The sequence below is a fragment of the Tachysurus fulvidraco genome, chromosome 2 (genome assembly GCF_022655615.1).
Source record: "Tachysurus fulvidraco isolate hzauxx_2018 chromosome 2, HZAU_PFXX_2.0, whole genome shotgun sequence".
In the NCBI taxonomy this organism is placed as follows: Eukaryota; Metazoa; Chordata; class Actinopteri; order Siluriformes; family Bagridae; genus Tachysurus; species Tachysurus fulvidraco.
In genome coordinates, this window is record NC_062519.1 from 22,060,876 (window position 1) to 22,084,040 (window position 23,165).

Genomic DNA, 23,165 nt, shown 5'->3' on the forward strand with positions numbered 1-23,165 from the left:
TCTGCGTGTGTGCACACACACACACACACACACTGCTGACACGCGAATCTGCACCATTGATCTCATCTAATCTGACAGTTTTGTCTGACAGAATGATCCAATTAAATGTTAAATGAGATGCCATGTCATTTGGTAAATCACTCATAATTGCCGAGGTAAAAGACAATGACTTGGCATATTATACATTTTAATTAATGGATTTAAGGATTAATTTCTTATAGAACAAAAACAAACACAAGACTTCGGCAGATTGAAAAGGAGCATTTTGTAATTGTTGTCTGGCTTCATGTAATTAAATCTGAGATGGTCTTGAGCACATCAAGCAAATAAAAATAAACACTCATTAGGCGTGTTGAGTAAGCTGTTGACTGTAAAGGCACTAATTGGACTTCTTGCAGCATCTCACTATCGACCTGTTTGTATAAATAAAACTGCTAATGACACAGATTCATAACTGCATTCGTTAACATTGTTTTATTACCTGTCAGACCTGGACATGTTAAGGACCAAAAATGAAACGATACTTTAAAAAAAAAAATGTTGAAATTAGCTGGCGTTATCATCTGAGTGATAATTATTTACTGCAGGATTTGACTTTATGCCTCCTGCTACATCTCTTCTCTGTAAGTACAGAACCCAGTTTACTGAGGACAGTGAAATAACTTATAATAGCAGTAGGGGGCAGTAGTGTGTTTGGAATTAAAGGAGGAAAACTGGAAGAGCCGTTAGATAGCACCCACAGTGAAGCTAAATGAACTAGCATAGCTAAGATCTAAACCGGGAATAGAAAAGTTCTGTTTGGTTGCAAAGATATTTATCTATCAAATATAGTAGAAGAAAAAGAAGGAGGATGAGGAAGAGGAGGAAACTTGAAGTGTACTTAATGATAATCAGTTAACAATAGGCTTCTATTTCTAGTTTGCTACATTAGCCTTTGTCTAAATGAGCAAATAAAAGACTCACGGGTCTTCTGTAAGGCTGGACCCTTAATGGTACATTAGTCACTCACAAAGCACCATGCAAACATATTCACACACACTTTCACACACAGGGCAAATTAAACATACAGTATGTCGTGGGGAGGTGAGAGGACACTGGAGAACTCAAGAGAAAATCCACACGTGGAAAACGTGACATTTCACACAGACACAAGCTCGGGGAGGAACCTATGCTATATATAATTGTGTATGTGACAAATAAAAATCTTGAATTTTGAACCAGTGATCCAGGGAATCACCATGCTGACTAACTGTACAACACACCTCCACTTAAGTAATAGATGTAGAAGCCTCGCCTCCATTATTTTGACAGTTGTAGAAGCCACGCCTCCACTTAAGTAATCAATGTAGAAGCCACGCCTCCACAAGTGTGACAGGTTTAGAAGCCACACCTCATAAAATAAATAAAGCCAAATAAATAGACACCATGCCTCCACCTAAAGTAACAGAAATAGACACCACGCTGCCACTATAGTAACAGAAATAGATGCCAGCGCTGTACCTAAAGAAACAGAAATAGACACCACACCTCCACTAATGTAACAGAAATAAACACCATGCCTCTACTATAGTAACAAAAATAGACACCATGCCTCCACCTAAAGTAACAGAAATAGACACCACGCCTCCACCTAACGTAACAGAAATAGACACCACGCCTCCACCTAAAGTAACAGAAATAGACACCATGCCTCCACCTAAAGTAACAGAAAGAGATGCAATGCCTCCACCTAAAGTAACAGAAATAGAGGCCACGCCTCCATTATAGTAACAGGAATTGACACCACGCCGCCACCTAAAGAAACACAAATAGATACCATGCCTCCACCTAAAGTAACAGAAATAGACACCATGCCTCCACCTAAAGTAACAGAAAGAGATGCAATGCCTCCACCTAAAGTAACAGAAATAGAGGCCACGCCTCCATTATAGTAACAGGAATTGACACCACGCCGCCACCTAAAGAAACACAAATAGATACCATGCCTCCACCTAAAGTAACAGAAACAGATGCCACGCCTACACCTAAAGTAACAGAAAAAAATACCACACCTCCACCTAAAGTAACAGAAAGATACCACACCTCCACCTAAAGTAACATAAAAAGATGCCACTGCTCCACCTAAAGTAACAGAAATAGACACCACACCTCCACTATAGTAACAAAAATTAACACCACACCTCCACCTAAAGTAACAGAAATAGACACCAAGCCTCCACCTAAAGTAACAGAAATAAATGCCACACCTCCACCTAAAGTAACAGAAATAGATGCTACGGCTGTACCTGAAGAAACAGTAATAGACACCACACCTCCACTATAGTAGCAGAAATTAACACCACACCTCCACTAATGTAACAGAAATAAACACCATGCCTCTACTATAGTTCAGTCAGGACCACTTGAGTCAAAATAAAGACAATTCTTTGACATATTTAAAATTTTTTATTTGTAAGCTTATAAATTTTACATTTGTGGGTATGGCTCTGTTCTGAATTCCCCATCCTTTTCATGAGCTCCATGAAAGCTGGTCAGGGAACAGCAGCAGCTTCATGTGGGGACAATCTCCCATTTAACTGGGAAAGCAGCCAGACAAAATCCCCCCCATTTAGAACAGAGCCTGAATCAGTGACAACAGAATGACACTGATTAAGTTAAACACACAGTTCCAAGGAGGAGCTAGGGGAGGACATGGGTTGCAGCAATGCAGAGGAAACAGCCAAGCAGACAGACTGAAAAAAGCATTTAAATAGGGCGCCCTGTTTGAAAGCAACCAATAGCGCGCTTAGGAATCAGATCAGCTGATGGGCGGGGTTAGAAAATTGACATCAGCTGATAGCCGAGCTTGACTATGTGGCCTGCCTGAACTGACGCTGAACGCTATATTAACAAAAATAGACACCATGCCTCCACGTGAAATAACAGGAATTGACACCATGCCTCCACCTAAAGTAACAGAAATAGACACCACACCTACACCTAACATAACAGAAATAGACACCATGCCTCCACCTAAAGTAACAGGAATTGACACCACGCCTCCCCCTAACGTAAGAGATATAGACACCACGCCTCCACCTAACATAACAGAAATAGACACCATGCCTCCACCTAAATTAACAGGAATTGACACCACGCCTCCACCTAAAGTAACAGAAATAGACACCATGCCTCCACCTAAAGTAACAGGAATTGACACCACGCCTCCACCTAACGTAAGAGAAATAGACACCACGCCTCCACCTAAAGTAACAGAAATAGACACCACACCTCCACCTAAAGTAACAGAAATAGACACCACACCTCCACCTAAAGTAACAGGAATTGACACCACGCCTCCACCTAACGTAAGAGAAATAGACACCACGCCTCCACCTAAAGTAACAGAAATAGATACCATGCCTCCACCTAAAGTAACAGAAATAGATGCCATGCCTACACCTAAAGTAACAGAAATAGATACCATGCCTCCACCTAAAGTAACAGAAATAGATGCCATGCCTACACCTAAAGTAACAAAAAATACCACACCTCCACCTAAAGTAACAGAAAGACACCACACCTCCTCTTAAAGTGACAGAAATAACCACCACACCTCCACCCAAAGTAACAGAAATAGACACCATGCCTCCACCTAAAGTAACAGGAATAGATGATATGTCTCCAATATAGAAACAGAAATAGATACCTTGCCTACACTAAAGTAACAGAATGCCATGGCTGTACCTAAAGTAACAGAAATTAACACCACACCTCCACACCAGCGTGAAGTTGGCCCCCACCCAATGCAAAACGTCAGCAAAATAGTCTTGTTCATTTGTACTCCAATTGTGCTGGTTTGTGGTGCAAAAATTTTCGTTTGTGCTGCTTTGGTTTTTTAGATATGAAAAGAATAATTACCTCCACTAATGTAATGGAAATGCCTCTACTATAGTAACAAAAATAGACACCATGCCTCCACCTGAGATAACAGGAATTGACACCACACCTCCACCTAAAGTGACAGAAATAGATGCCACGCCTCCACTATAGTAACAGAAATAAATGCCACGCCTCTACCTATAGTAACAGAAACAGAAGCCATGCCTACACTTACTGTAAGTAACAGAAATAAACGCCCCACTATATCAACAGAAATAAACGCCACGCCTCCACTATAGCAACAGAAATAAACGCCACGCCTCCACTATAGCAACAGAAATAAACGCCACGCCTCCACTATAGCAACAGAAATAAACGCCACACCTCCACTATAGCAACAGAAATAAACGCCACACCTCCACTATAGCAACAGAAATAAATGCCACGCCTTCAACATAGCAACAGAAATAATCGCCACGCCTCAAACTATAGTAACAGAAAAAGATGCCATGCCTCCACCTTAGTAACAGAAACAAAGTCACTCATACACTAAAGAAAGAGACCACACTTCCATTTGACTGACAGGCACAGAGGCCACACCTGTTTCACTGGACAGGGAGCAGCAGAGACCACACCTTTAGTAGAATTGTTCTGTTTTGTTTTAGTGTTAATTATGAACCCTGATGGAGCTAGGTTTGTGCAGATAGGAAAGCAGACAGATTTAATACACTAACTGTCTAATGAATGAATGAGTCAAAACTCAGACCTGAGGGTTCATTCATTTAAAACTGCTATAACAAGCATTCTTTATATGAATTAACTTCATGTTTAACTGCCTAATCTGATAGAAACAAAAATGAGGCAAAGGGAGGGGGGTGTTTCCACTGTGGGGGGAGGAAGAGGAGGAGGAAGAAGAGGAGGAGGTATGAGGGTTATAAGCTTCTGTCCCTGTCAGAGCAGTACACACTCTGGTTGTGCAAAGTGACTGAAAGAATAGAGGAATTATCTCATCTCCAGGAAGAAGAGAAAGTTCAAGTGATGGCAGTCAACCCACAGCACCTGCACCTGGCTGAAGTAACCACTGAGCACTTCATCAGCGTGTGGGAACGCTACGACCACCACGGTGAGTTAGGCAGCATCCAGGACTTACAAAATCAATAATATTTAATATGATACTGAAAATGAAACAAAAAAATAAACCAAGAATTATTGGTTTATAAGAATTATGAAACTGATTACCTCAAAGCAGCATCTATGCTATTATTCTGAGAATAATGACAAAATTGTAAAAATCAAAAAACACAATTAAATATAGTCTTATCAAAAAGTCAATAAATAAATAAATAACCAAACAGAATTGTTTCTTCTTCTTAATTTTAATACCATTTTATTATGTAAAATTCACATATAGAAACACTGAGAATGTTTTCCTCACTATGGGGTTGACCTTAATATAAAATAATTCTAGGCAACTTAAATTAATTTAAATGCCCTTTGATTAGAATAAAAGGTTATCGGTCATATTTTAGAGAAAGGATCATTTTTATGCTTATTAATTTTTATTAAACAACTTTATCTCTCTGTATGCTGATTTTGCACATTGCTCTGATACAGGGACATGCCCGAGGGACTAAGAGTGGGAGATGAAATATCTATTCATGTTACATGTGATTATACATGTGATAGTCCATCATCCATGTTAGCAAAAAAACTTTATTATTTTTTATTTATTTTCGAGTCATTTCTTACACAGTTCATTCTTAAACCAAAGTAAAATGAATGACAGGAAATCCTCACACTGGTATAAATCTGTACACATCTTTTTCACACACACACACACACACACACACACACACACACACACACACACACACACACACACACACACACACACACACACACACAGTCTCTCCCTCTCTCTCTCCCTTCCTAGAGCCATAGTAAATGGTGAGTCTATTAATGGTGCGCCTGAGGATTTCTTCACAGTTATTGGGAAATTATTATTATTATGAATCTCCAGTAAACAAAATGTTGACCAAGTTCAGCATTCTGTGAATATATAAATATATTCATATTTTATACACGAGTTATTCCAAAAGGAAATCATATATTGGAATGCCCACTAAGGAAGAAGAAAGATTGTGATACTTCTCTTTGGTGAGAAATATAAACGTTCATCTTTCCTGATGCTTCCTAGGAAATGGCTGGATTGAAGGAAAGGAACTGGGGAGTTTTTTCAAGGAGTTGGAGGCAGTGCTGAGGGGAACCAACATGGTAAGTACTGAGCAGCACACATTTAACACACAGGAAAGCAAATGAAATCCACACATCTCACATACTGTATCCTTCACCATGAACTTGTTTCCTGAGTTATAGCTTCAGTAGCATCGGACTTCAATCAACACCATGTTGAGATGCATCATATCTCAAACCCACTTGCTTACATAGTTTAGTATGGCTCAATGCTGTCTATAAAAATGGACATGTGAATGATGCAGAGTTAAAAACTGCGCTAGCAGCCACCATGGGGTTTTGAAATAAGTGTTACCTGGAAAGAGGACCATTCGAAGTTCATTCTACCTCCTCATCAATCTCTAGATCTCCACATTTATTCAGCTAGAAGTTGTCAAGAAATCCAGCCCAAGTTCCCAGAGTTCTACCCTCACTGTGGCTTAGCGATTAGCACATACGCCTCACACCTCCAGGATTCAATTCCTACCTCTTCCCTGTGTGTGTGTGTGTGTGTGTGTGTGTGTGTGTGTGTGTGTGTGGGTGTAGATATATGTTCTCCCTGTGCTTCAGAGGTTTCCTGTGGGTTCTCTGGTTTCCTTCACCAGCCCAAAGACCTGTGCTTTAGACTGTTTAGATTGTCATCTCTAAATTGTCCAGAAAGTGTGTTTGTGTGTGCCCTCTGATGGGTCGGTACCCTGTTCAGGATATCTCCTGGTACTTCAGGTGTACTTCCTACTGTGTAAGATAAGCCCTACAGAAACTGGATGGACAATAAAATGATCATCAGTTGGATAATAAAACTCTGATCGCATTTGATAGTTTTACTGCACAACGCTTTCCAGTGCCATCCTTCATATTTGTGTTTGTGTTTTTAAGGATTCTGCGAATGGAGCTTTAAAAGAGAAGACGCAAGAGTTCATGAAGAAAATTGAGAAAAATGCTGAGAGAAAGATCGAGATGTCAGAGGTACATCATCATCATCATTTATATTATTTTCTAAGAAACAATCTAAATCTTGTACAGTAAAAAAGGTGATCATACCTGTGTATATGAAATAAATATGAATATGAAGCAGATCTTTGATTACCAGTGAACACCAGATGATGTTGAGATTTCTTTATAGACAAACAGAACGTCCCCCAAAACCCCAGGCTACATGTACATGCTAATTTGTTTGTATTACATAGTGTACTGATACATTGTTATATTGAAGCTTTAATATGTAATGTAGTAAATTACTAAATGTCTCTTTGATTGAATGTCTAATTGATCCCTTCTGTGGTTTCTAACCAGACGACATACACAGCAGCGACTAGCAATAACACACTTGGATATAATTTGACCAATCGATCAATCAATCAGGAGATTGATTTAGGAATTTGACTGATTGATATCTCATGGAAACTCTGAGTGTTCTGAGTGTTAATACTCTGAAGATGTCTCTTTATGCTCACAGCTTTGTTGCTTGTTGGCATGTTCATGCTGTAATGTCTTACAGTTAGAGAACATTGTGGCACTGACAGACGGCGTAAACTTATTTGTAATCTGAAGCAGATTTAGCTAGCTAAACATTTTAGATCTCTCCTCAATAAGAACGTGGCCTATTTAACGTTAGCATGCAAGCAAACTAGTAAGCTAAGTCTGTTAAATTTTCAGTTAGCGAATTCCCTGGGGTGATAATTAACCACTTAGCCAAAATGAATTGGGACAGAACTCCTCTGACCGATTATCCGTCTAAATTATCTCTCCTAATTATCCATCCCATAACCACACACACACAATATATATATATATATATATATATATATATATATATATACGTATATATATATATAACGTTATCATTATGTAAATTATGGTGACTGGTTCACTGGGAGCAGCTTTGAATGTAAAGTCTAATAGCAGCAGGGATAAAGGACCATCTGTATCGCTCCTTCAGACACTTAGGATGTAACAGTCTGTCACTGAAGGAGCTGCTCAGAGATGACACCGTTTCATACAGGGGGTGAGAGTCGTTCTCCAGCAATGATGATAGTTTTGCTACTGTCGTCCTTTCTCCCACCGCCTGTACAGTGTCCAGAGGAATCCCCAGGACTGAGCTGGCCTTCCTGATCAGCTTGTCCAGTCTCTTCCTTTCTGCAGTAGAGATGCTGCTGCACCAGCAGACCACACCATAGAATATGGCTGAGGCCACCACAGAGTCAAAAAAGCTATTCAAGTAGCTCTCCCTGCATTCCAAAAGACATTAGTCTCCTCAGCAGAAAAAGTCTGCTCTGTCGTTTCTTATAGATTGTCTCAGTATTGTCTGTCCAATCCAGTTTGCTGATCAGATGAACTGATATTTGTATGAGTCCACTCTCACAATGTACTTTCCCTGAATGATCACTGGGGGTAACTAAGTTTGTTTGTGCCTTCGGAAATCCACCACCAGTTCTTTGTTTTTTAACTGGAGGCAGCTACAATTGCACCAGTCCACAAAGTTCTGGAAGGAAGGTAGGAAGGAATCGACTGGATGGATGGAGGATGGGTATAGGACAGCACTCCCACAGATGTAGAAATTTACAAGATTCTATTCAGTTACTGTCCCAAAACATCACTATGGACCACTAAGGCCAAAGAGCTGCTTATAGGCATAAAGTGAAACCCAGTAATGATTCCCTGTACAGAGAGTCTCCTTGACACTGTGCCTGGATTAAAAGCTTTTTATTCCAGTATGGAAATTGGGGTCAGTGGTTAAAGCTCACTCAGATATTAAACAGCAAGAGGACAGATGAGAGGTTGCTGATGCTCAAAAACAAGACCCACTAATCCAGAAAGAGATCGCATATCTCGCTCCACTTCCCTGTTTTTCCTTCATCTCCCAAGTTCCACATGGATGATTTTGTGGTAAACATTTCTGACACCGCCTGCACACATACATTTAAACACTGCATACATTCAATTATTCATCTGTTACACATATTTATCCAGAGGGTTTCATAAGTGAGGCAGAATCCAGGCCAAGCCTCAGACTGTTCAAAGACATGCAGCGCTCATGTTCCACCATCTGAATCAGTCGCTAAAACAAACCCACAGAACAGACATCACACTCTCGATTGTTTGAAGGTACTAGGACTTGACGGCATATTTACACATAAAAATGAATGTGTTTCAATTACATCTCATGCTTTGTATTCAAAATATATTACACAGTTGTTCCAAAATAGACAAAAATCAATGTGCCAAGTTTGTAATTTCAACACAGTATATGTGTATAATTGTAATAGAGGAAGGTAAAATAGATATCTCACTCAAGATTTAACAATTAAATTACCATGTATTTACATAACAAATGCTAACGATGACATGTTAGCTCTCTGTACACCAGCTAGCTTTAACACTGTCATCAGGATATATCAGTGGGACGACATGAAAGGAAATAGAATATAAACAGTAGAATCTGCAACAGATTTATTTGGAGGATTTCAATAAATTATTGTAGCTAATATAAGTTATGTTATGAACAAGCTAACTAGAGAACAGAGTCATCAAGCCAACAAGCTAGCCACATAACTGTATACAGTCAAAGCTACGAACGTTAATTTCTTCCCTTTGACTAATCCTTTGCTTATCAAATCTTCTCCAGGACATGAAACGATTTTAACAAACTTAAGAGAAAGATAAAAAGAAATGTATTTAAGTGAGATAAGTGAGGAGGAAAGAAGGAAAAGGCAAATATGGAAAAAGGATAAGGCAGTGTATGATATCTGATCAGAGCCTGGAAATGTTGTAAAGCATAACAACATATTTCACTAAGCACTGTAAAATCTCCTTAGAGGATTAAGGGGATTAGTTTACTCAGGCGGACACCAGCCCTGATTTCCAGGCCACTGGACCTCCTGGTCTGGGAGCAACACAGCAGAAACTGGGAAGGGAAAAAGCAGTAATGTGTTTGAAGTGATTTCAGTCGAAGACTCAGTTGTTTATCTCATATGGTCTACACTAATATCTCAGAGTTTTAAATCACTTAACCCAGAGTGGAACATTCATCACTGCTGTGTTGTTGAAAGCGATAACTTCCTACAAGAACATGCAAGAATGTTCGGCAGCCCGTGTGACATATGGCTTTGTGCCACATTTTGCTGAGATTATACTCAGATTGAGATTGTACATGATTTGAGACTAATAATGTGATTGTGTAGAGGATTAAAAGAACTGCTGTTAAACGCCTAACCTTTAAGTGTGATTCTGATATCTCTGGTTTATCTGAGCATTATGGTGCAGGAAAGGTTAATACTTTAGTAACGTAAATGTAAATGTGAAGCAAATGTCCTGCACTGCATCTGTAATCTGTTGGTACAAACAAGGATTTGAGTGTCTTTGATAATTACACCATGAACAATATCTACATCAACTATCTCATACAATACAGTCTGCTTTTCTCTGCTGGACCTTCGTCCTTGCTGTAAGTACATTGAGAGCCATATGTGTTCTCCGAGCCACTGGGGAGCAACTCTGAGCAAACGTTTGTTTTGCATCACCAGAAGAATTCCTGAATTTGAAATTTGACAAATTTGATTTTGTGGAGTGACGTCATCAGTAAGGGAGAGTGCTGGGTATTTCTGTATAAAGTGAGCAGCACTGTGGAAAAGATATGTGAAGTATATGAACCTGATTGTCTGTTCAGGAAATGCACCAATGTTCTCTTAGTTTGAACAGGATCAGGGTTCAATCCCCAGCACTGCCAAGCTACCACTGTTGGGCCCTTGAGCAAGGCCCTTAACTTTCTCTACTCCAAAGGTGCAGTATCATGGCAGACCCTGTGCTCTGACCCCAACTTCTAAAGTTGGTATATGTGAAGAAAGACTTTTCACCTTGTTGTAATGTTTATGTGATCAGAGAAGAGATTCAGTTTCATGTTTGCTTTCCAAGCAGAAAAAAATCTGCACTCTGAGACCTTCTCTAGAACAAGGGAGAAGAATGAAATGAAGGAAAAATTAATGTGTGAAAGAGAAACCAATGTATTAAGTTATGTAAAATAACAAACACATCATCACCAAGAGAGGGTTCAGTCTAAACACTAACAGGTTTAGGCACTAGTTTTGAGTACAGTATAAACAAACGAACTTGGGATTAGTGAGCAAACTGACGAATCACCAGTTTCTCTGGAAATTTCAGGCTATAAAAGCAAACAGTTTAAAACTCAAGGTGCTTAGGCCTCAACTACGATCAGGATTATTGTTGACTGATTCTGATTCTCAAGTGAGTACAGTATTATCAACAGAAAACAGAAAACAGAATCCACACATTTTAAATCAAGTTATTCCTAATTTAAATCACTATTAGCACTTGAGTGGATCTCACCTTTAGCATAAAGTGGTATGAAGCCTTACTATAACATGAGATCTCTGCTAGCTATGGAAGGAATTTGCCCTGGTGGCACAGTACATTAGTAATTATAATTCTATCATTAAGTAGAGGCAAAAACAGTCAAAGCATAAGTGCAATGTAGCAGGAAATGGGCAAATGGAAACCTCCTCCCTAGGAAACCACCCTGATGATCCATCTCCATCTTGTCTCATCACTACAGTTCTATACAAAACTTAACCTAACATTCTAAGTTAAAACGACCTGATTGTAATCTTTCTACTCTTGGTAGAAAAATATCCTCGGCAGTTTCTGATATAAAAATATGATTGGAATATTTTGGGTTTTGACTTTATTTTTAATAGCGGTGTTTACACTGATCATCACTGTGATAAATAGACTGAGAATTTTTTTCTTCTAATAAACATTTTAATTCTGTTGAAAAAGTAACAGAACTGAGGGTTAAGTGGACTGTGGTGCTTTGGATTTTCAATAGGAGGGAAAGAGATAACAAGGGGCATGAAATGTGTTTCTGTCATGGAAGACTACAGTGTGCTGTGGAGGATGTGTCTGAAGGATGCTCGGGGCCAAGCAGCTAGATTTGGCGATGCTTTGGGCTGTAGAAGGCATGAAGGCGGATTTGTGTGTGTGTGTGTGTGTGTGTGTGTGTGTGTGTGTGTGTGTGTGTGTGTGTGTTTTATTATTTTAAATATAAAAATCAGCTTTGATCCTGCTTTAATTTAGTGTCTTAAATCCTGCTAATGTGCTAATTAAACTTATCCTGTGTCAGAGATGTTTCTCCAAGCTTTCATTAGACCAAATCACATCCACTTACTTTCACCCCATGTCAAAACTGTAAGTGATAGTAACAGTGAAAGTGACGTGACATACAGATAAGTACGGTGACCCATACTCAGAATTTGTTCTCTGCATTTAACCCATCCAAAGTGCACACACACAGCAGTGAACACACACCGTGAACACACACCCGGAGCAGTGGGCAGCCATTCATGCTGCGGCACCCGGGGAGCAGTTGGGGGAGGGGAGTGTGGGTGATTAGGTGCCTTGCTCAAGGGCACCTCAGTCGTGGCCGGCCCGAGACTCAAACCCCCAACCTTAGGGTAAGCAGTCAAACTCTCTAACCATTAGGCCACGACTTCCCCTGTTATAATGAGTATTTAAGTATAACATCTTAAAGCACATGCTACAGTAAAAATAAAATAAAATAAATAAAAATCTTTTATGTATGTGGTATTATGTGGCCAGGTACGATGTCCTGAATACTATGTCATATATACTGTTTGAAGCAGCATCTCAAAACAGTGTCACCCAGAGGTAATAATACTGTAAAAAAATCTCTCTCTCAGACCTTCAGTAGGGTATCATTGGAGTCTGTAGTGACTCCAGGCTCTTAGTCTCTTGTCTCTTTCTTTCAGGTGGCTCAGGTCCTGCCTACTGAAGAGAACTTTCTGCTATGTTTCAGACAGTTCTTGGGATCCAGCATTGAGTTCATGACGGTACTCCATTCAGCACACACACACACACACACACACACACACACACACACACACACACACACACACACACACACACACACACACACACACACACACACACACACACACACACACACACACACACACAGTGTTTTAGTGCAGTGTTGCCTTACCATATAGAAATAATGCTTCGTCAGCTGTGTTTGTGTGTGATCATGAGAGCTCTATTTAAAGAATGTCATTCATAGTTAATAGCCTGCAACACACAGAGACACACACAGAGACACACACACACACACAGAGACACACACACACACACAGAGACACACACACACACACAGAGACACACACACACACACAGAGACACACACACACACACAGAGACACACACACACACACACACACACACACACACACACACACACACACACACACACACACACACACACACACACACACACACACACACACAGAGAGAGAGAGAGAGAGAGAGAGAGAGTGTGCGTGCATGCATTTGGTAAAACAAGCAGACATTTTAAATAATGCAAAGCAACAAAATGTGGCTGCTGTGTAGCATGTGGACTGCAGAAACATAAAGGAGCAACGACTCATAATGTAATTATGCTACTTTTCGTCACTGTTACAGTATTTCGTCACATGTTCATCACTGTTACAGTATTAAGACACATTTTCGTCACTGTTACAGTATTTCTACATTAAGAATATATCAAATAAATGATATAAATATTAAGTTTGATTTAATTAAAAGTGCAAATAACACAACCTAACAAAATAATCAACAATTACAAATAAAAAATTAAATATATTTCAGAATTGTGTTTTTCATTTCATAGGCGTGGAGGAAATACGACACGGACCGCAGTGGATTTATTGAGTCAAACGAACTAAAGGTAAATAATAAATAGAAATAATAAACAGATTTTATAAATAAATCTGTGGTACACACTATTAAACTGTTTTTTTTATTATATTTCAAAGAATTTTTTATTTGACCTCTTGAAGAAAACGAACAGACACTATGATGACAAAAAGATGAATGAGTACACACAGACTATTGTAAGTACACACACACACACACACACACACACACACACACACACACACACACACACACACACACACCTTTATACCCTTCATATTTAACACCACAAACATAAATCTCTCTCATTGTATTTAATGGGGTTTCATATGGTAGATTCAAATCAAATCCATTACCATCCATTAACATTACCATACCATACCCATACCATCTATTAACATTAACATTACCATCCCCATCCCTATCCACATCCCATTCATTACCCTACCCATACCCATCAACATCCCATCCCCAACCCATCTATCTCAACCCATCCATTCCCATCCCATCCATACATATACCCATACCATCCCATCCATTACCATCCAGATCCCCTTCCCCATCCCCATACCTATACCCATCCATCGGTTACCATATTCATACCTATCCCATCCATTACCATACCTATTCCCATACACATTCCATCCATTACTTCACCCATACCCATCCCAACCCATCTATTACATACCCATACCAACCCATCGGTTAACAGATACATAATTGCACAGTGTACAGTAGTTGATTCCTTAAGTTGTAGTCCATTTTTAGTAGTATTTCAAAAAATTTTTTATTTGACCTCTTGAAGAAAACGAACAGACACTATGATGACAAAAAGATGAATGAGTACACACAGACTATTGTAAGTACACACACACACACACACACACACACACACACACACACACACACACACACACACACACACACACACACACACACACACACACACACACACCTTTATACCCTTCATATTTAACACCACAAACATAAATCTCTCTCATTGTATTTAATGGGGTTTCATATGGTAGATTCAAATCAAATCCATTACCATCCATTAACATTACCATACCATACCCATACCATCTATTAACATTAACATTACCATCCCCATCCCTATCCACATCCCATTCATTACCCTACCCATACCCATCAACATCCCATCCCCAACCCATCTATCTCAACCCATCCATTCCCATCCCATCCATACATATACCCATACCATCCCATCCATTACCATCCAGATCCCCTTCCCCATCCCCATACCTATACCCATCCATCGGTTACCATATTCATACCTATCCCATCCATTACCATACCTATTCCCATACACATTCCATCCATTACTTCACCCATACCCATCCCAACCCATCTATTACATACCCATACCAACCCATCGGTTAACAGATACATAATTGCACAGTGTACAGTAGTTGATTCCTTAAGTTGTAGTCCATTTTTAGTAGTATTACAATTCAATTTAATTTATTTGTATAGTGCTTTTAACAATGGAGATCATCTCAAAGCAGCTTTACAAATATTTATCTCTAACATACCTAATGAACAAGCCTGAGGTTACAGTGGAAATGAAAATCTCCCTGAGATGATATGAGGAAGAAACCTTGAGAGGAACCAGACTCAGAAGGGAACCTCATCCTCATTTGGGTGACACTGGACAGTCACCCAGAATTCAAAGTCAAACATATCAAGATAAGACATATTCAGAACCACAGTTTTTTTTTTAAAATATATACTAAGCAATTTAATCACTGAGGTTCCAGATTAATGCAACTATACATCCCAGAAGCTCGGAGTCTCTGCCTGGCATTTATAATTCACCTTATCTTTCCATTTGGACCATGATTGTGAAAGTAATTGTCAGTGAACCCTTTGAGCCTCGACACCAGCAGCTACTAGGTTTAAATGTTATTAATAAATAAGTAACTTAATTTTAAAATTCCAAATTTTTGTCAGTTTCTATAATTTTGTAAAGCAGCTTTAAGACAATGTCCATTGTTAAAAGCGATATACAGATAAATTTAATAAAATTGAATTGACTTACTAGGTGATGTTGAGGGATGTTGTAGGGGCCTTTCATCACTGAAAACCTCAATGAAAAAGTGCTGTATCACTAATAATGGGACATTATTTGGTCAAGGCTGATGCTCCTCACACTGCACACTGCTCGTCCCACCATGTCTCAGGATAGATCGAGCCTCTCCTCTGATCCCCGAGGTGGTGGAATGAACAGTCGAGTCACTGGCTGTCTTCAGATGATGTGTAAAGACCTACATCTTCCCGAAAACTACCTAAACTAGCACTTCTTATTTATTTTTTTAAATTTGTTTTAGCTGAAGGCCTGCTTCTTAGTCAGTTACCAAGGAACCAGTGATGTAATCATGGTTTGATACTTCATAGCAATTTGGTCAAGTCACCCTGGATGAGGACATCTGCTGAATATCATAAATGTAAATGTAAATGTAAATGTGAATGTAAATGTAAGGTCAGCTGAAACCTCACACACCCTACAACAAATATGATTGACACAAGAAACACTTCTGTGGCTTCACTTTTATATCTACCGGATTCTTACTTGAACCAGATCTCCAGCCGTGTCAGAGGCTCATCTTTATTGAAGAGAAAAACAAGGAGTTGATCAAGTACAGTACAGTACAGTACAACATGCAGGGGCAAGAGAAGCACTACTTGCAACCTTCCTGTGAACCTGCTGCATGCAAAAACTCTCATGTACAGAACATTCAAAAATCACTTTACTATAAATCACAAACAACAATAACATCCACATCAACAACAACATCCTGGTCATGTGATTATTCCAAACTGGGGCAAGTGATGTACAGTAGTAAAGTATGCCATTTGCTTTGCTTTACCTGTTCCTTCATCTCAGAACACGCATCTAATAAAAGACTCAAATTTAGATGCAATTCAAACGGTACACCCACATGAGTGAGATATCGCCACCACCGCTGCCATGAAACAACAGAAACCTGAATGAACATACCTCTCTTCAGCGTAACTGGAATCTCCAGCCAAACAAAATCCAACCACATGAACCAAAGAATGTTTACTGATCCAGACAGATGATCTCCTATTAGCACCTTAACCAGCTGCACAGTAGAAACACCTAGAACACTAATCAGTCCAGGGTGATGACAAGGTTTGTAAACAGGTTTACAGAACTCAGGTGAATGTAAAAGGCTGGTAGGAGCTTGACTGGAAGTCATGTGATGAGGTTGTGTGCTGAGGATCATGGGAGTTGTAGTCTTGGGAGACATATAGTTACTTTGTTATAAAGGAAATGCTTTGGTCTTAAATAACAAAGTATAGGACAAAGTAACAAAGTATTTGTTAAACAAATTTAGCAGTACTTTTGTGTATAAGTAAACATACACACACACACACACACACACACACACACACACACACACACACACACACACACACACACACACACACACACACACACAATGTAAAATGATTCCCTGTTATGTTTCATATGCAGCTGAAGATATTTGATTTGAACGGTGATGGAAAACTGGGACTGTCTGAGATGGCCAGGTGAGAGTCTGAGTGTGTGTGTGTGTGTGTGTGTGTTTTTCCTGTTTACATTGTGACTGCACAGGAGTTGAACACCTGCTCCACTCTGTGAGCCTGTGTTCAGTTAGCAGTTATTTCATTCGTCCTGTGTCACAGCCTGCAACCAAAACAATGCTGTAGCTTCACATTCACCAGATTATTAACACACACTAACTCTGGACACAGGAGACAGCTACAGACCGAGAGACATGGGGAAGAATGTAGAAGCTTCACCAATAAGCTAAATATCACGTTATCATCTTGTGCTATCTTTGAGGACATTTATTAAGAAATATAATCGTTTATCTCCAGGCTGCTTCCAGTACAAGAGAACTTCCTGCTCAAGTTCCAGGTAAGCACACGGCACATTTTTTTGTACACGACCAGAATTTTCTCTCAGTCTCTGAGAACATCACAAGGGGAAGTGGGGTATCACATGGACATCATTTTAACAGTTAAAGTAATTGTGGCATGAAGGTGTTGGATGTTTGCTTCATTAGTTTTGCTTTGGTGCTACAAGACTAATGAAGCCATCAAACCCAAAATCTCCAGCATCAGGTTCTACAGCACTACTGACCGTGAGTGTGGGTTTGGACACACGGTACACAGAAACCACCTCAGACCACTAGAAGCATTTCCTTTTTGTGTTACTCACCACAATGAGGTAGCATTTTTCTCCTCAGGCCATAGCTTTTGAAGTTTGATGTCAAAACTGGAGTGGAACGCCTTATGAAATTTTAAAGACTTCAGGAGGGGTGGCATGTCTGTATCTACATCAAAACTTGACCTGAAAAGCTTTTCACTCTCCATATTTCATACAGCTTTCTGCAGTTCAATGAAATATTAAGCATTATGACAGAGCAGAGATGTCGTCTCTGCTGCTTCTGAGTGAATCTATAGCGCTTTCCATAACCGAAGATTAAGATAATCCTTAAATCCAGATGGACATGGAGATAAAACATACTTTCTGTATGGAGATTTATGTAACATTCAGTACTGTGAGTCAGTACGAAACACTAAGTTACAGAAAAATGTATCAGACTGTGTACCTGAGACGATGTTTTCTCCCTCACACAACTCATCACGTATCCTCTTGTATTTATTAGAGCTTCAAACTGTCCTTGGATGAGTTCGATGACATCTTCACTTTCTACGATAAGGTAAGAAATATTCGTCTGTCTCTTCAGCTGGCTTCCAAACTGTAAATCACACAGTAATGTATCGTATCGATGCAGCATTCAGACTCTGAGACGCCACTCGATTATATCAGTTTTATCTCCCCTTTACTTGAATCCATTCTTCCATTTGAAGATCTTCACCTTCAGCTTGTTTTATTGCTTCAGGATGGAAACGGTTACATTGATGAACAGGAGCTGGATGCGCTGCTGAAGGATCTGTACCAAAAACACAAAATGGTAATATTTTCTATTTACTGAAAAAATTCTGATTTAGTGAAACTAATTATTATGTGGAGATCTTGCCAACCTGCTAGCAGATATTAGTATGATGTAGATGAGAAGTGAGGTAGTGAGGAAACATCTGAAGAAATCTAGACTTTAGGAATTCCATCATCAGCTGTCTGGTGCTGTAATGAAAGTGAAGTGACGTGACATACAGCTAAGTACGGTGACCCATACTCAGAATTTGTTCTCTGCATTTAACCCATCCAAAGTTCACACACACTGCAGTGAACACACACACACACACACACCGTGAACACACACCCGGAGCAGTGGGCAGCCATTTGGGGGGTTCGGTGCCTTGCTCAAGGGCACCTCAGTCGTGGCCGGCCCGAGACTCGAACCCACAACCTTAGGATTACAAGTCAGACTCTCTAACCATTAGGCCACGACTTGTAATGTGGAGCAGATTTAACTAACTAGTCAATAAACAAGAAAGGAAGATATGCTCACCAGCTAAACCTAGCAGGTATCTGGTGTCAGATACTGCAGAAAGTCCACCCAGGCAACATAAATGTCGAGTGGAGAAAGTTCATACAGCCGTCATCGTTGTGTGTGTGTGTGTGTGTGTGTGTGTGTGTAAGCAGGAGGCAGACACAGGTAGCCTGGCCAGCTCGAAGAAGAGCATCATGGCTCTGTCTGATGGAGGAAAACTTTTCCGTACTGAGCTGGAAATCGTTCTGTGCAAGGATCCCCCTGTCTGATCTCTGACACTTGACCCTGTCATCCCATCCCACTAAATGCAGGTGCATGTGCATGTTCCATCTGATCAAATGTATTTACCGCTACATTGAGAAGTTGCGCATATTTAAATACATTTGATCACTTTACATCTGAACTAAATCTCCTCCTTTATTTAAACACTTCCCATGTTCTGAGTTACACTGATACTCTATTACTACTCTCTCCCCGCTCTCTCACTATCTCTCTCCCCCCCCTCTCTCCCCCCTCCCCCCCTCTCTCCCCCCCTCCCCCCCCCTCTATCAGGGTTTCTTTCACCCTGACCTTCCTGTAAGACTGCAGCTATTGGGCTGTGCTGTGTTTACTGTGTTTACTGTAATAAATATCTGAGGACAAACACTGAACTCCTCTTCTTTTTTCCTCTTATGCCACAGTGTTCACAAAAGAGATTACAAACAAAAAAAGAACCCACATTTGTCTCTCTTTTATATTAGGAAAATGCAGGATTTATTATTTAGATTTTTAGCTTATTTGTTTACATTTATATCTTGTGTGTTTAGTTTGCATAAAGTGAAGCGCTGGACTACACCAAGGTGGGCAGCACTGACCTCACTCACCTGACTCAACTGAGGTCACTCACCTCACTCACCTGAGGTCACTCCCCTCACTCACCTGAGGTCACTCCCCTCACTCCCCTCACTCCCCTGAGGTCACTCCCCTCACTCACCTGAGGTCACTCCCCTCACTCACCTCACTCAACTGAGGTCACTCCCCTCACTCCCCTCACTCACCTGAGGTCACTCCCCTCACGCAACTGAGGTCACTCCCCTCACGCAACTGAGGTCACTCCCCTCACTCAACTGAGGTCACTCCCCTCACTCCCCTCACTCACCTGAGGTCACTCCCCTCACTCCCCTCACTCAACTGAGGTCACTCCCCTCACTCACCTGAGGTCACTCCCCTCACTCCCCTCACTCAACTGAGGTCACTCCCCTCACTCCCCTCTAGGGTTTGAGGAAACATAAAAATCACTGCACCTCACACCCTCAAGTCAGAAAGCATTAAACCATGAAGTCATTATTCTGAACAAATCATGGCATTTTCGTGGCTAACGCTGTATGATAAGCGGAAGTGAGGAATCCTCCACAATACACAGAGGTAAAGACGGAGAGAAAGGAGGCGGAGGAGTGCTGATTGATTAATGTGGTAATGTGTGCAACCTTAAGACTAGTGAGATAAGAGTTTGCTGACTGCACACTTGTTTATCTGTAACGACAGAACTAACTGATCTCTATTAACAACTAATCAAGAGGAAAAGCAAGACCCATTCTTCACAGAGATAACTCCAATGTCAACTTCTATAGGACAAGGACAAGCTTTGTCTTGACAATCTCACACACTCACACACACACTCTCTCTCACACACACACTCTCACACACACACACTCGGCACACACACACATACACTCAGTCACGCACACATACAGACACTCTCTTACACACACACACACACACACACACACACACTCACTCATTTACATTTACAGCATTTGGCAGACGCCCTTATCCAGAGCGACGTACATAAGTGCTTAAATCTCTAACATTGAATACATTAATGCTGGTTCACTAGGTTACATACTTAAGATACCATGAGTTTAAAACATTTGTTCAAAGTTACAATGAAAAAGTGTCAAAGTTTGTTTTTTTTTTAAATGCAAAAGATAAGGAAAGAAGTGCTAGTTGAAGTGTTTCCTGAATAAGTAGGTATTCAACCACCTCTTGAAAATAGCCAGTGACTCAGCTGTCCGGACCTCTAGGGGAAGTTCATTCCACCACCTTGGTGCCAGAATAGAGAAGAGTCTTGTAGTATACTTGCCTCTTACCCTGAGAGATGGTGGAACCAGTCGAGCAGTGCTGGTAGATCAGAGGTTACGGGGTGCAGTGCGAGGAATGATGAGGGCTTTGAGGTAAGAGGGAGCTGGTCCATTTTTGGCTTTGTAGGCCAGCATCAGTGTTTTGAATCGGATGCGTGCAGCTACCGGAAGCCAGTGGAGGGATCGCAGCAGCGGGGTGGTATGCGAGAACTTTGGCAGGTTTAAAACAAGCCGGGCAGCTGCATTTTGGATCATTTGCAGAGGACGGATTGCGTTCATAGGTAGACCTGCCAGCAGTGCATTGCAGTAATCCAGTCTAGAAATGACAAGAGACTGAACAAGTACCTAAGCAGCCTGTGTGGAAAAATGTCCGAATCCTTCTAATGTTGATCACTCACTCACGCTCACACACATACACTCACTCACACACACTCACATACCTGTACATATATATATCTAAGAAACACATTATCAGCTTTAGAGCTATGAGAAAACTGAGTTGGTGCTGGAGCTGCTGCCAGACTGTTTTTACTTGATGGTTTTGTTATTAGACTTTATCTTTAGATCCAGTTCCTGTAGTGACTTTGGGACACAGAAGCAATTTAGACCAAAAGAATGAGGAGATGCAGAAGAGCAAAGCACACTTTCTAGAAATTTCTAGAGATTCATCTAATCCTATTTCAATGTAAAATATTTTTATCTTAACAGCAGCATCTGTGTGTGTGAGTGTGTGTTAAGCCTGAATTTACCAAAACAATAATAGGGTGTCATGTCATAATCAGAATCAGGTTTATTGGCCAAGTGTGTTGACATACACAAGGAATTTGGTTCCAGCTGTTTGTGACTCTCAAAAGTACAGAACACTAAACTGTAAATTTAGTGTAAACAACAATATTGTGCAATATTATGCTTTTGTACAATATACATCAGCAGTAATGTGTGTAACATATACAGATGATGTGACGACTAAACTGTTCTGATAATGCAGTACTTATAGATACGAAGCAGTGAATATAATTATGGTGAGTTGTTAATCAGGATGATGAGGAGCCTGGGGAAAGAAACTGTTCCTGTGTCTGGCAGTTTTGGTAAACAGAGTTTTGTAGCACCTGCCAGAAAGGACAAGCTGAAAGAGGTTGTGTCCAGGGTGTGAAGGGGTAATAGTGATTTTTCCTGCACGGTTTCTGGTTCTTGTATGGTACTAGTCTGGGGAGTGGGCAGGGGGGCAGCAATTATATTTTCTGCTGTTTTTACTGTGCGCGCAGTCTTTCTGTGTCCTGTTTAGTAGAGTTCAATTCAATTTTATTAAAAATATTAAAACTGCAAATTGTCAATTTGATTTATCCCAATGAGCAAGTGTGTTTTTTTTTATGGTTTTAATATATTTATGAAGCCGCTCTAAACGTCGTCATACATATTACACTGAAATTTACTTTCCATTCATATCATTTTACCGTCCGCTTCACTACAAACGCTGCAGTCACTGATTCCTGCATGTTTTCTGGCCTTCGACTTGAAGCTCAGAAAAGTTAATGTGTGTTTCTTCTACAATAAATGCGGTCTTTCAACTTGAACACATTGTTAATCCACGTTCTGTGAGTCAGTCCTAAAGAGCAGGAAGGAGCAACGCTACCGTGAAGGTTTCAGGTATAAACACGTCTGCAGCTAATCGGCTACGCTTGAGGTAGAAGATATGTTGTGTCTATCCTGTGATGTGTATAAGACAAACACAATCAATTCC

General features: G+C 40.3%; 1 protein-coding gene across 2 annotated transcripts; it reads left to right on the plus strand.

Moving 5' to 3' along the window:
- Positions 1 to 10: 10 nt before the first annotated feature.
- Positions 11 to 19,829, plus strand: LOC113646126 (calretinin-like). 2 transcript variants are annotated; one of them, XM_027152147.2, is made up of 12 exons: positions 11 to 623; positions 4,879 to 4,984; positions 6,059 to 6,135; positions 6,970 to 7,059; positions 12,876 to 12,956; positions 13,790 to 13,846; positions 13,935 to 14,012; positions 17,336 to 17,391; positions 17,722 to 17,761; positions 18,516 to 18,569; positions 18,753 to 18,824; positions 19,457 to 19,829. In XM_027152147.2, the coding sequence occupies exons 1-12, from the start codon at positions 513 to 515 to the stop codon at positions 19,571 to 19,573; spliced, it is 939 nt and encodes a 312-aa protein (XP_027007948.2). In that variant the 5' UTR covers positions 11 to 512; the 3' UTR covers positions 19,574 to 19,829. The 2 variants fall into 2 exon arrangements, with proteins under 2 accessions (XP_027007948.2, XP_027007947.2); XM_027152146.2 differs by lacking the exon at positions 11 to 623 and having other exon boundaries at positions 4,789 to 4,984; positions 19,457 to 19,828.
- The last annotated feature ends 3,336 nt before the right edge of the window (positions 19,830 to 23,165 follow it).

Coding starts and splice junctions, on each gene's coding strand:
- LOC113646126 (XM_027152147.2), top strand. CDS start 513: ATGAAACGATACTTTAAAAAAAAAAATGTTGAAATTAGCTGGCGTTAT. Junction 17,762..18,515: donor ACTTCCTGCTCAAGTTCCAG/GTAAGCACACGG, acceptor TGTATTTATTAG/AGCTTCAAACTGTCCTTGGA. Junction 18,825..19,456: donor TGTACCAAAAACACAAAATG/GTAATATTTTCT, acceptor GTGTGTAAGCAG/GAGGCAGACACAGGTAGCCT.